This window comes from Brienomyrus brachyistius, chromosome 21, assembly GCF_023856365.1.
Source record: "Brienomyrus brachyistius isolate T26 chromosome 21, BBRACH_0.4, whole genome shotgun sequence".
NCBI classification, from domain to species: Eukaryota; Metazoa; Chordata; class Actinopteri; order Osteoglossiformes; family Mormyridae; genus Brienomyrus; species Brienomyrus brachyistius.
The window spans coordinates 17673869-17687055 of record NC_064553.1 but is presented as its reverse complement, the minus strand read 5'-3'; the positions used below and the strand labels follow the sequence as shown (position 1 = coordinate 17687055).

Here is a 13187-nt window from a genome sequence, read left to right as displayed (position 1 = left end):
TCTTTCGGTAGGGTGTTATTTCCTCCATGTACCTCGAGTGCATGTATGTGTCCATAATCCACACCACAATGTTGTGTAATATTTTTCTTGAGATCGCTACGATTTAAAGAAGTGATACAAGATATGAGCATATACCAAAATGTGTAGGTCTACATGCACAGTAGGCTTATACAATCCACTGGTGGAAACACTTGTTGTCCTTGTATGTAGTGTGTGATGTAATCCTGACCCACACTACACGAGGCGCTATGATTTAGTAGAGGATTTACATGTTGAAACATGCGCTTTGAGTTTGGTTAATTAAAAGACCTACCTGTAAGCTAAGCAGAAACGACCCAAACAAACAAGCACAGAAGACACAAAATGAAACAACTGCCGGGCTCAGAAAATTCACAAAAGCAAGCGCAACCTCGTAGTAGATAAGCCGATGGCACCGTCGTCCTTAAATAAGTGCTATCAAAGCGCAAATAGCATGAGTTTCTTAACTCCACTAGCTGCGCTGGTGAAGCAGATTAGGGCGACCCAACAAAAGAATAAAGCATGTGGGAATAAAGCAAGTTTTTTTCCCTCCAAAGACTGTTTTTGAAAATCAAGCTATGTTGTGTATAATTAAGGCTTTTTCTCCTTTATTTCAGTCTGTACATTTACAAAACCATATGGCCTAAATATTGTGGCATTAATCGTGTCATACCATATTCACATAAACACAGAAATTCAGTTGTACAACATGAACAATAGAAATAGAATTATTTTATGCAGGATTTTTTTCTTGATTTCTTCCTTTTGTTATCACAAGGCCAAACCACTAGGGCTTGTAACTGGTTTAACCAGTTTAACAGTGTATTGCAGAACAGTTATTGTGAATACCTTTTCCACAAGGAAGTCAAACAAAACGTCATTAGGTCATTTGATTCTGAGAACAATTCAGTGAAGGGTCACTTAACAAAGTTGCGCTAATAAGCAAAAAAGTATTTTAAAATTACTGTCATATAGCTTTTAAACAGTTCCACAGTTTTAAGCAGTTTAAATAGACCAATCTCACAAGCATTAGTGTTACAATACAATTTAACAATTTAGAATCTGCACTAAATATAAGAAACAATGTGATGATCATATGACAGTGTGTATTCCCTGTGATGAATGTTTCCTGATTATAAGCAAACCGAAATCCGGAACTGTTTATTTCGCCACAAACACATCACTCATGACATCACCCTGGACATCATGGGACCATGGCTGGCTCCTGTCCATGATTTCTTAATGTCCAGTTTTGTCCATGTGACAGTACAAGTACATGGATACGACCATCGACGCCAACTGAAAGCGGGAAAATCAAAGGGTCATAACATATATGTAGTTATTTCTATGCAGTTTAAAGAGGAGAAATACTTTTATGCATTTGTGCATTTAATCATGCTCTAGCCTGTCACCCTTTTCTAAACTGCGAACTTTATCAAAACATCAGCGTTACATATTTTCCGCAGAGTATAGCAAAGTAGGCCTATGCAAATACAGGCCTGTGGAATAAACAGACCTACTGAAAAAAACATGATTACTGCAGTATTCGGTACTTTGATTCAGGGGCATTGCTCGAGATATTGGGCCCCATGAAATCATATCATATTGGGCCCCCCAGTCCAGACCAATCCAGTTATTATCCAAATTTGTATCCAAATTTTGGAATCATCCTAATTTAAACGGATTAATAAGGGAGACATCTGGTCATGTTTAATTTACCTCAATTGCGCCAATTGCAGCCGCTACACCTCCGACAACATTTGCATTTTTCTTTAAAGTTCCCAGAAGTTGTTGGTAGCACCCCTACAAAAAAAGTCAGTTGTAAATGTTAAATATTATGCTTGTAATTCAAAACAAAAAAACCACAGACGAATTTCAGACAAGGATCTTACGCCAACGTTGGTCTGCTGTGCTAATGTCTGCGTGCAGGGAGTGGTGTTGTTGCAGCAAGGCGGTGGAAAGCTTTTCCCATTTGAGTTGTAATATTTTGAATTCATGAAGTCCGTGTAATTGCTGAAGCCGCAGCAATTCAACTGTATAGATGGGAGAAAAAAACAATACAAGCTTAATTTGCTTTTGAGTATTGGAAGTTAACCACCGCTTTTACATTTCATAAAAACAGGTATAAATCATGTGCTTGAAAGAGATCTAAATAGAGAAATGAACAAAAAAGATGGTATGTATTAATTACCTCACCTTAACTTACTTCAGTTAATAACCATATTAACAGAACTTTCAACATTTTATTTAAATGATGTACAGCTTTGCTTGATCTTACCTAAGCCACTCAGGCAAGACTCAGTGAAAAAGTCTGTATATAGGTTATTTTTACAGAGAATAAAAACTGGTTCAGTGAGGAAAGCTGTAGCATGATGCAAATTCAGTTCTTCCTGTATTCTTCTCGAAACTGTAATTACGTTGCGTATCACAATAGGTTTAGTCAGTTTAGCTTTTAACTTTTGACAGTGTAATCTTTCGGCAATTCAGTGGAGTGCAAAAAACACAGGGGCGCCTCTGAATGCACGCATGCACATATACACGTTAAATTTTAAACTGGATAACTAACAGTTATACCATCTAAGCTATCGGAGCCATAACAACAAGCCGGAAACTAGGGGCTATAACCAATGGCGTAGGAGAGAATTTGAGATGGGGGGGGCACTTAAATGAAATACAGTGGTCAGTTTATTGGGCGGATAAATGGAGCTAAATTAAATATTAGGGGGAAAACGTACCCACCACCCACCCCGGGTCCTAGGCCCCTGACTAGCCCTTACTGAGACAGGCTCTTTCGCATACGGGTTAAAAAGATACGGAGAATAGACCAACGAGACAGGAAAAGTTTGCCTATGGCACCACCTGCGAGCACAAATGTAATGGAGCTGTCCAAATAATAGTGTTTTCTAGCTTCCCAGTATGGCAGAGTAGTAAATATATGACCATCTGGCTTTTTACTTGCCGTGCTTACGTAATTTCCAACCCTGTTCCAGTAAACCACTTCCCCAGTTCAGTGACCCTATCTTGCTGAGATATAGTAATCATTATCATTTGCTAGCATCTGCAAACTTGAGAATTGGGAACAGCTTCTCTGGGGTTACTTATCAAATTTTCAGAATCATGCTTTCACAAGTAACTGTAGACATTACAATAGCCTTTATTGGCCTTGTTTGTTGTGCAGGCTGGAGCAGCTGCTATTTCAGAGTGGCGGTAACTCAGACTTATTACTGTGAAGGTCAAAGGAAGAAAACAACCTTGTTAATGTAGCTAAGCTACATATTAAGACAGAAACGGACAGTTCATCATCGCTTGATCAGTTTTCAATGTTATGGGTTTGTTTTCTACATCCAGTTACAATGTGACCCTACAGTATATCCCACAACAAGGGGTGTGGTTTACTGGAACTTGGTTGGAAATCATGTACATGTGCTGATCTGGAGTCAGGGGAGTTGCTAGGATCTTAAGACATCCTGGGCTTAGCCCTAGAACTTAATCTCTCTGAGGGTTTAACGGTTGTTAAATCATTTGTGCTAAACAAATCATTCGGGCTTCGTTTTGATTCATTGGGGGTTTCAACCCCAGGCTTATGATGTGTCTGTCTGGGGCATTTTTAAATCAAACTGGCTCAATACCATTATCCATCCATCCATCCACTTTCTGCAACTGCTTATCCTATTCAGGGTCACAGGGGGTCTGGAGCCTATACTGGATTCTACAGGTACAAGGCAGGGAATAACCCAAGTTGGGGCACCTATCCATTACAGGGCTCCCTCACACACCATTCATTCACACACCATTCACTCACACATGCACACCTATGGGCAATTTAGTAACTCCAATTAACCTCAGCAAGTTTTTGGTCTGGGGGCGGCATGGTGGTGTAGTGGTTAGCACTGTTGCCTCACACCTCTGGGACCCAGGTTCGAGTCTCCGCCTGGGTCACATGTGTGCAGAGTTTGCATGTTCTCCCCATGTCGTCGTGGGGTTTCCTCCGGGTACTCCGGTTTCCCCCCGCAGTCCAAAAACATGCTGAGGCTAATTGGAGTTGCTAAAATTGCCCATAGGTGTGCATGTGTGAGTGAATGGTGTGTGACTGTGCCCTGCGATGGGCTGGCCCCCCATCCTGGGTTGTTCCCTGCCTCGTGCCCATTGCTTCCGGGTTAGGCTCCGGACCCCCCGCGACCCAATAGGATAAGCGGTTTGGAAAATGGATGGATGGATGGATGGAAGTTTTTGGTCTGTTGGGGAAACTGGAGTACCCAGAGGAGACCCCACGCAGACACGGGGAGAACATGCAAACACACACATGGAGCCCTGGCGGTGCTCAAACCCTAGTGAACGATGATTGATTGGTAAACCCGCTGTTTGTAAAGCTGTCACCCAGTCTACACAGTGAGTCACCGATGATAAACTGTGTACTCGGCGGGTTTTCTTGATTGTGACATTAATTTGAAAATTTGGCTCAGTGGTTGTTTTCAAATTATTGTCACAATCTAGAAACCCTGCTCAGTACACAGTTAACAATGTGACTCACTGTATAGACTAGGTGACAGCTTTACAAACAACGGATTTACAACCCCCTGGGATGGCAGATACTTCTAATATCTAATGCTTCTATATTGCTGAAAACCCCTTAGACTGGCCAGGCAACACTCATACAACATTATGCCTGCATGTATGTAAGTCTGTGCCGTCAATGTCTCTGGGAAGATCATCACATTATACTTTGACTCTTGTGGTCTGTCAAGCAGAGAAAAAAAATCCATCAAGTTGTCCCAATCAATTGACAGTATTTTTCTTATTGATTATTATTTGAAAGCATAGGTGTGTACGTGAACTGTGAGTTATGGTACAGTGTCAATACTTGATACTGTATTACTTGATTGACTACTAATTCTTAATTGCAACTGCATCCAACTAACTGCAATCCAGTCTTTTAAAAATGAATAAAGTAAACTATTATTGATCAAGTATTAGCTCAAGTACTGACAGAATAATTGATGTCTCATCGTTTCAGTCCTTTCAAATGGCTCTCCATAAATTGTGTTATTATGAAGTGATACAGTGTTGTAATAGAAACTGTTTATGTCTGCCTTTAGGGCACTGTAGTTCAGTACACTGCAAACACATCACTCTTAAGGGACATGCAGGTGAACTTGCATTTGTCATGGTGTCGTTCCATATCTGCGTGACCACTGGGTTGCTGCCATACTGGTTCTGCAATTCAGGTTCAGCCCACGCCTGCAGGATGCTCTGTGCCTGGCGTTGGTGACAGAATGGGTGAATCAGCAATCTCCAGATAACGATCTGGAACACCTTACAAAATCCAAGTACCATCCAATAATCAAACTAATAAGCAAACAACCAACAATTATTTTTAAAGACGTACAGGTAGTTACATGTCTTGTGATATGGCGTGTTTATTGGAGTACTGAAACTAGTCATGTCAAAATTACTTCATTAAGATGCAAACATATTTTGAAACTGACAACAGTCCATGAAAGCGACTGGTCAGACTATAATGAGTACGGATATTGCGTTGCAATATCAATGACAATGACAATGACAAAAGGAGATCAGACAGCACACAAACGGAGTGACCAGTAGCCGGCAGCACAGATGAAAGGCGAAGCCTCCCAGTGTAACTGCATTTGAAGAGCATTTGGCTGCTGAAAACACGCCACGAGTGTGACGGGAAGTGGGCAACGCTCAGTCAGGCGGACAGCGCTTGCTCAGGGGATTATATATGCCCACTCAAAACGACACCGGAAATTACTTCTCTGGACTATCTTATAGGAAGCAGGTTTTATTTTCTGCACTTTAAGCTTTCTTTTTGATTTTTATAGATCAAGCCATAATTAATGTTTTTCCTAGTATTCTATTATGATATGTTGTTAAGAAAAAGGTTGGTTTTGAATCATGCTTAAAACACTCTACCAGTCGTTGTGTCCACATACATTATTGATAGACACAGAATGCAAGATTTTATGGCTGCCACAATGAAAAAATATCCCCAGATATAGGAAATTTCAGAAAGCATGCATTGGGAGGTGGGTATTGTGACAGCTCAGTGATTAGTACTGTAGGCTACACCTGCATGGATGCAGGTCTGATTGGCTTCCTGGTTGTGTTTGCATCTTCTCACTCTGGGGGAGGCTCACAGTCATCCTATGCAAGGCAGGTGGTGTTGGATAAATGAAAGCATTTGGAGGTAATACTTACAAATGAAGCATAGACCAGGGCAACAACTGCAGCTGCAATTTCAGCTATGAAGATAATCAGGATGACGCTGAAAAACTGGGAAGGGGGACAAAGGAAGAGAGTTTTTAGGGGACAGTGACCCTAAATACAGAAGATTTGCTCTCTTTCATGGTACGTTTACATGCACAGCTCAATCAAGCTCCGGTTATAGATCAACTACTCCTTTTAACGGACTACTTCCCTTGTCCCCGTATACATTTACAGGACGGGAATCGGTTTACGGAACAAAGTATGTCTGACTCCACTACAGTAGGTAGCAATATAGCTCCTTTCAGCTTTTTAGTATTGGGCCTTTTCCAGTTTTTTGCATATTTATACGTATTATGTCATAAATGTAAAATATATATATATATGAGTGCGAGGACAAATGAACTGACAAATTATAATTGTGATCTGGATGGAAGAACAGATACTACAAGGTCAGGATAGTGTAACAAGAAATAAAGTATTTTGTATAATATGTATAATGTGATTTTGTTGTAATAAATATTGGGGTATTTATGAAGCAAAAAGGAGTTCGACATAAATTTCACACAAATAATGTTCATACCAAACTGAAGGTAAGAAAAAGCCTGATCTTAATCCAGTTGACTAGCGATATAACAATTGGATGTGCATAACATGTGATGTTGGTATTAATATCGCATGTCATCCAGCCCTATAATGTACTACAACCATTTCTCAACACCGGGGCCTCTCCCTGGAACCAAGCCTGGGGGTGGGGCTCCATGGCGAGCGCTTGGTGACACATTATACCTGCCTCTAATATCTCTGACCAAAGCAAACCTAACGTCCGCATGTGACACCCGGACCTCATGTCTACAATGGTTCTTGAAGTACCAAAAGTACGGTACCTGGTGCAGCGGAAAAGTGCCCTTTAGTTGAGTGTTGGATTGTACAGCTTTACAGCGCTGTACATTTTAGACATGCTATACGTCCTCTGCTATGCTCCATGCTTCTTCTGTACCAGTTTGTTCTGTTACTTCCAGGTCAAAGCCCAGGGGTGGAAACTGGAGCATGTGCAAAGCACCTAGGCCAGTTTGAGTTCGATTGAACGTATACATGCAGTAGTATATCGACTTCAAATTGTATCATCTGGGTGTCCTAGTCCGACTTTTCGATTTGATGTAGTACAATTCGATTTAGTATGATTTCAGTCGGACTAACATATTTACATGTACTTTAAAAGTCAAGTTTTAGTCAGAATAGCACAAAAATTCGATTTCCTTAGCATTCCTGTAAACATACTGACTGTGAATCATATAGATAAAAGCAATGGATTAAGAGCAAGACAGCTTAGCATCCAGGGTACATCCTTACCACGAATGTAGCCGGAAATCATGGGATTAGCTTTGATCCTCGACAAACACCATGTGCATTGTTTATTAACTCCAGGGGTGCAGGGTTGGGTTCATGTCTGGAGTGACCATCTGGCATACCTTTGGGTATGTGGCCTGCAAAATTTTCCTTGGGGGACCCCCCAGTCTACAAAATTTACGATGGGGTACGCCAAAGTCTATGGGCAATTTTAAATCCCATTCCAGCCCTGGATTGAATTTCACCCCTGTGTCAATCTTGCATGTGCTCCCTACATCAGCGTGACATTTCTAGTGGCAAGGAATCTCTATGATTCTAGAGGGTTGTTGAAAATGATGGATAACAGCTTGTAGCAATGGGGGAGATCTATAAGCTCTTGGTATGCTGCACTGTACTTGGGCTAATGCACCTGGAACTGGCACATAGATTAAGCCACCGAGCTGTTGACCGTACATCATATCCCCCCCCCCCCCCCCTCCAGAATGAGCTTAGGAGCAATGGCAGGAGGCTCCGAGGACTGCCTACCAGGATGAGAAGACACTTGCTCTCCTTCAGGGCCCCACAGCATCCAAAGAAACCAAGGATCACCAGCACGGCTCCAATGACAATGCAGAAGTAGCCCACGTTGACGAACTGTGTGGCCTGGCTGGCAAAGGGCCCCAACACCTTCAGGAAGGAGTTCCCATCCACACTCACCCAGATTCCCACTGCCAGCAGTCCAGCGCCCCCTAGCTGAAACAGGAAGTGTATTGTCATGTGCATTAAGATCCTACCCAGCATGCTTCCAGACTGAACTACAGGCTGAACTACAATCAAATACAAAGCCAGAAGCAGGAGGTGCATACCTGAATGTCTTAAGTTACTGTTATATCTGATGCATGAACAATAACTGTAGTTTATTAGTATGTGTCATATTTATATGTGTTAGTGTGACATTTTGAAAAAAAATACAGACGCTCCTCTACTTACGAAGGAGATATGTTTCAAACGACCATTCGCTACTTGAAATGTTCGTAAGTCGTTATTCAACATAATTTTAAGGGTATATACAAGTACTAAGAACTAGGAAGCTAGGAGTATGCATGCTATACTGCTGCGTGGCGGGAGTAACAGCCAGAAGTCGTACTAGGCGGAATTGGCGCACAAAAAAAAAAGATGTTGCAGACAGGAACCGGGACCCCATTGAATACAATTTGGACTTATAGTCCTCTTCGTTCATATGTCTGAAAGTTCGTAAGTTGAAAGTTCGTAAGTAGAGGAGCATCTGTATATAAATCCACAATATTGGGGTATAACATACTATATGTATCTGCATGCTGCTATCTCAGATTTTTCTCATAAGTGATAAATTTGAAACTTATTTTACTAATTGTGTTTGTATTGTACAAAGTTAGAGATGCGCTATTTGATAGATTCCTCCGCTCCCCTACCATTGGAGCGACCTGAGGTTAGTCTGCCCCCAGCCCCCTCCCTATCTCCTACTGCTGAGCGGTAGCCAGCCTAGCTCACAAACTACAATTAGGTCACACATTCCCACAAGATTAATTGACTCACATGGTGACATGATGTCATTGACGTGACGTGCAAAAGAGCGATATAAAATCGATTGCGCAAATACCCCAACTGTTTTTGTGTATGGGCGCTACCAGCAAGACGCCCTGCACTCTTAAATTAAGTAACACTTAAAGATGTTTCTCAGCATAGAACTTTACGATGTTACACGTTCCCTTCATAGTTAACTTATTTTTAAAAGCTGGTAAAAATAAAAAAATAAAGAACACTCTCTCGACTTAGTTATATATGTATTTTGAACAAATATTTTTGCCTTTCCTTAACACTTGAAAAATGCTAAATGACTCCAACTTTTCATTCATCTGCGCAGACGCTTTGGGCGCTTTTCTGCCGGACCAGGTACCGTACTTTTGATACTGTGCTTACGGTACTTATCCTTTTCCACTGAATTATAATTTCCGTACAGAATTGAAAGTAAGGAAAGGCCTGGTCGTAATATAACTGACTAGCGATGTAAAAATTGTTTTAGCACATCGTCCAGTCCAATAATGTAGCGCCAGCGAGATGCGCTGAGCATGCTGGGACATTGTATATATTCATTTGTTTTGATAACTTTAATATTTGTTGTATTTCTCAATTGTGTGTGTTTGCCCTTATCTTACGTGAACCCAGTCCGATCCTCGCGTGTCCTTAGCGTTGTATAAATTACCCACCACGTGTGTGCTTTACAGTCCAGTGCTAGACCTCCTGGTGTTTGCCCGACTCGTGTGATTTAGTGTTTATTGAGTACCTGTATCATTTATACTAAGAAACCAATACAGACACTTCGGTCTCTTCTGCAAGGTGATGAGCTTCGGTATTCTTTTTTATAATTATGAAAAAAGGTACGGCACCTGATTTGCTGGAGAACGGTTGGATGGAAGTAAAATAAAGAACTAAAAAAAGGCAAGTTTAAGTAAAGAAGACGTTACATCAATTCAAAAGTTGTTTTAATTTAATTAGATTTGTAGAGTTAAAGGCAAATCGTTTTTGCTGTAATATTTGAGTTAGTCTAACTTTAAAATACTCATAGTTTACTCAATAACTGAAACCAGAATAACTTAAAAACGCGTCCAAATTAATTTTTGAGTTTTTTTTAATTCTCTACAAGCATATCTTAAGATAAATCAGAAAACGTGTCACCTCCTAAGAATTCCATACACAGTGTTTATATGCTAAACAAGTTTATGTCAAGTATAAGTCAAGCAACTAAGACAGGCATTGCGACATTATTTTTTAGGCTAATCAAGCTACATTTTAAATATGTACCCACTTTAACGCAATTTGTCATTGCTTTGCTTACATAAATCCTTTAGTTTAAGGTTAGTTGAAATTAATGCTCTGGTACAAATTAATAGTGGTTTATGCTATCACGGGGTAAAATTCAAGCAGGAAGAACTGAAACCAGTTTTACCATGTGGGGTGACTACACAGAGAACAATTCACGGAAGCGTAAATGGTGTCTCTTGTACTTGAAAGCTAACAGTCTGACCGCACTTCTCATTACCTCACCCACTAGGAGTAACTCCACCCTCACTTATAATGTTTCCTCAGTGCGCAACTTCTCTGTTTCATTCAATGTTGTAAGCAAAGACATAACTTTGGGTTGAGTTTTGGGGGTTGAGGTTTCCACTTATTTAAGGGGGTCCAGGATTTGCTGCATGGTGTTGATTTACGTCCATGATTGTAAGTGAAGGCAATGACAAAGAATATAGCGTTATTTAATGACAAAAACCACTAACGCCTTTGGAAACAAATCTGGTTTGAGCGTTTCACCAAGGCAGCATGATATACAGGCTACTGAGATTTCGAATTTGATCTACAAGTAAGTGTGTGCTCAGAATCGATAACCACAATCCGTTAATTCTGCAAACAAATGACAAATATTACATCTTTAAAATAATGAATGCTTTTCAGATGTATTGTAGTCGTTCTACATTATTTTGGCATTACAAATCCGATTTCTAATAATCTGTAGTTAAGTTTTCATAAAAACCCACATGGAGTATGTTCAAAATGAACACAGACTGAAGCAAAATGAGAGATTCAAGTCAGGTGAAACTGCATGTGTCATAATCAAGGGAGTTTCTAGGTGTTGAAAAAAATCCGGGGTCAAGTGAAGTTTAAGGAAGGAAGATCGGGACTAAGATACTCGACCTCACTTAGTCCCGATAATATATATATATATATATATAAAGTGAGGTCGAGTATCTCAGTCCCGATCTTCCTTCCTATATATAAAAGATGTGTGTGTGTGTGTGTGTATATGTGTATATATATATATATATATATATATATATATATATATATATATATATATATATATATATATATATATACTCACTTTATAGGTAATACTTTATCATACTAGGGGCTATGAGTATTTTAGCCTCGATGCAGTAAACTTGACTTAGCCCCTGATTTCTTTCAATAGATAGGAACGCTCCTGGTCATTACACTATATGTTTGTAAACTAACACCACAGTAAAAATGCCATTACTTCAGTTCATTAATTCTAAGAAACAGCACAAGAATATAAGTGTTGGCTGAAAACATCTACTGTAAAGCTGGACATGCTACTGTGATGGTGACATACGTTAAACCCCGTTTACCCCGTTTAGCACAGCCGTATATTAGGTATGTATAAGCGTTTTCTGGGAATGACCTCCTTCAAAAATCGTTAAATACACACATCCTCAAAGCTATCAGGGTATTTCCCGTCACATATAAGTTTCTTTACGGTTGCCTTCGAAATGGCAGGAATACTCACAAAAATCAAGAGGTTGAACAAAATCATCATGACCTTTATAAAAGTGAAGCACCCCATTTTTATCTGTAAAACAAATGATCTGGGTTAGTACTTAATACGATTTACAAATGTAACGCGTGAATTTTGCGGAATTTAATGAGCAGGAATGTTTTTAGAAAGGTATTTGTGACTTGAGGCAAACTCTCGCTGTCACCAAGACAGAATATGTGTTTAATAAATTTCGACAATCATACCTCTTTTAGTCTCCGCTGTTTCTTGGGATTGTATCCGGAGTAAACTGAACTGAAAACTGTGTCACTGTTTGTCTAAGTAAAAAGTGGTCTATTCTGGTTAATATGTTTGCACAAACTGGTACAGGTGTGGTCTAGGGGTGGGATGAAGGCGAATCTAACAGGTTTCGGAAATACTACCGTAGATTTCGTGTGACCGACTTGTGACCTCTGCTGGTAGAGAAGTCTATCAGTCAAATACACATAATTTAGATTTTTTTTTTCTCATGAAACCAAGTGTCTGCATGACATTTACAATATATCGTGAGCTATACGATAGGGGTATACAGTATTCCATAACTTATATGGCTGATTATATGTAATTATTAGGGGTGTATTTTTTCTACCATAATTCGTTTAAATTATTCCATTATTCGATTATTTTGATATTCTAAATTCAAACCACGGGCGTCGTTAGGTCCGATCACTCGGGGCTATTGGGCCATGTATTTCAAGACTATAGCCCCGAGCATTTTAACCCCGATGCCAATCTTCCTTTATAAAAAAAAAAAAAGGTAAACTTGACTTAGCCCCTGTTGTTTTCAATACTGTAGGTAGAAACTTCGCTGATTCAAACCCTTTAAAAACTTAACTGAAAAGGTATTCGCAAATGCGATCATAGGGAATTAAATATATACTGTTAAAGGAATACCAACAACGTGTAATCTCAGAATGTTAATTTACATTGCTATTATTAAACAGGACTAAAAAAAAAAAACATTTTATGAATGTTTAAGACGTATCTGTTTTCTAATTTGTCGTGTCATTAGTTTGTATTCTTCGGAACAATCGGAACATGGCTAACATTTTATTTCAAGACCAGCCTAGTCCCGTGTCTTCTGTCAGCATCTGGACTTTGGCTATATTTATTTAACAGATTTGCTTTCAAAATTAACTGATCCACATGTTCTGCAGTGAGAATGCTTCTTTAGAGGAAGAGCATCGTCTTGCTTTTAGTAAGGAGAGAAATTCAGAGAATATAGTTTTTATGTTCCCTATACAAA

The 13187-nt window shown here is 39.7% G+C and overlaps 1 protein-coding gene across 1 annotated transcript; it reads right to left on the bottom strand.

Annotated features, from left to right (window-relative positions):
• Positions 1-597: 597 nt before the first annotated feature.
• On the bottom strand, positions 598-12300 carry LOC125716972 (tetraspanin-1-like). The gene is made up of 8 exons (XM_048989866.1): positions 12148-12300; positions 11915-11977; positions 8119-8325; positions 6238-6312; positions 5176-5274; positions 1911-2051; positions 1738-1821; positions 598-1317 (listed from the first exon to the last, which is right to left on the bottom strand). Exons 2-8 carry the CDS (start codon positions 11969-11971, stop codon positions 1258-1260), a joined length of 723 nt encoding a protein of 240 aa, XP_048845823.1. The 5' UTR covers positions 11972-11977; positions 12148-12300; the 3' UTR covers positions 598-1257.
• Positions 12301-13187: the final 887 nt, after the last annotated feature.

Excerpts from the sequence above, each read along its gene's own strand:
- LOC125716972 (XM_048989866.1), bottom strand. The coding sequence starts at position 11,971 with ATGGGGTGCTTCACTTTTATAAAGGTCATGATGATTTTGTTCAACCTC. Across the intron at positions 6,313-8,118 it reads GCAAGTGTCTTCTCATCCTG|TTTTTCAGCGTCATCCTGAT; the intron begins GTAGGCAGTCCT and ends CCCCCTTCCCAG. Across the intron at positions 2,052-5,175 it reads GGAACGACACCATGACAAAT|TTGAATTGCTGCGGCTTCAG; the intron begins GCAAGTTCACCT and ends CCATCTATACAG.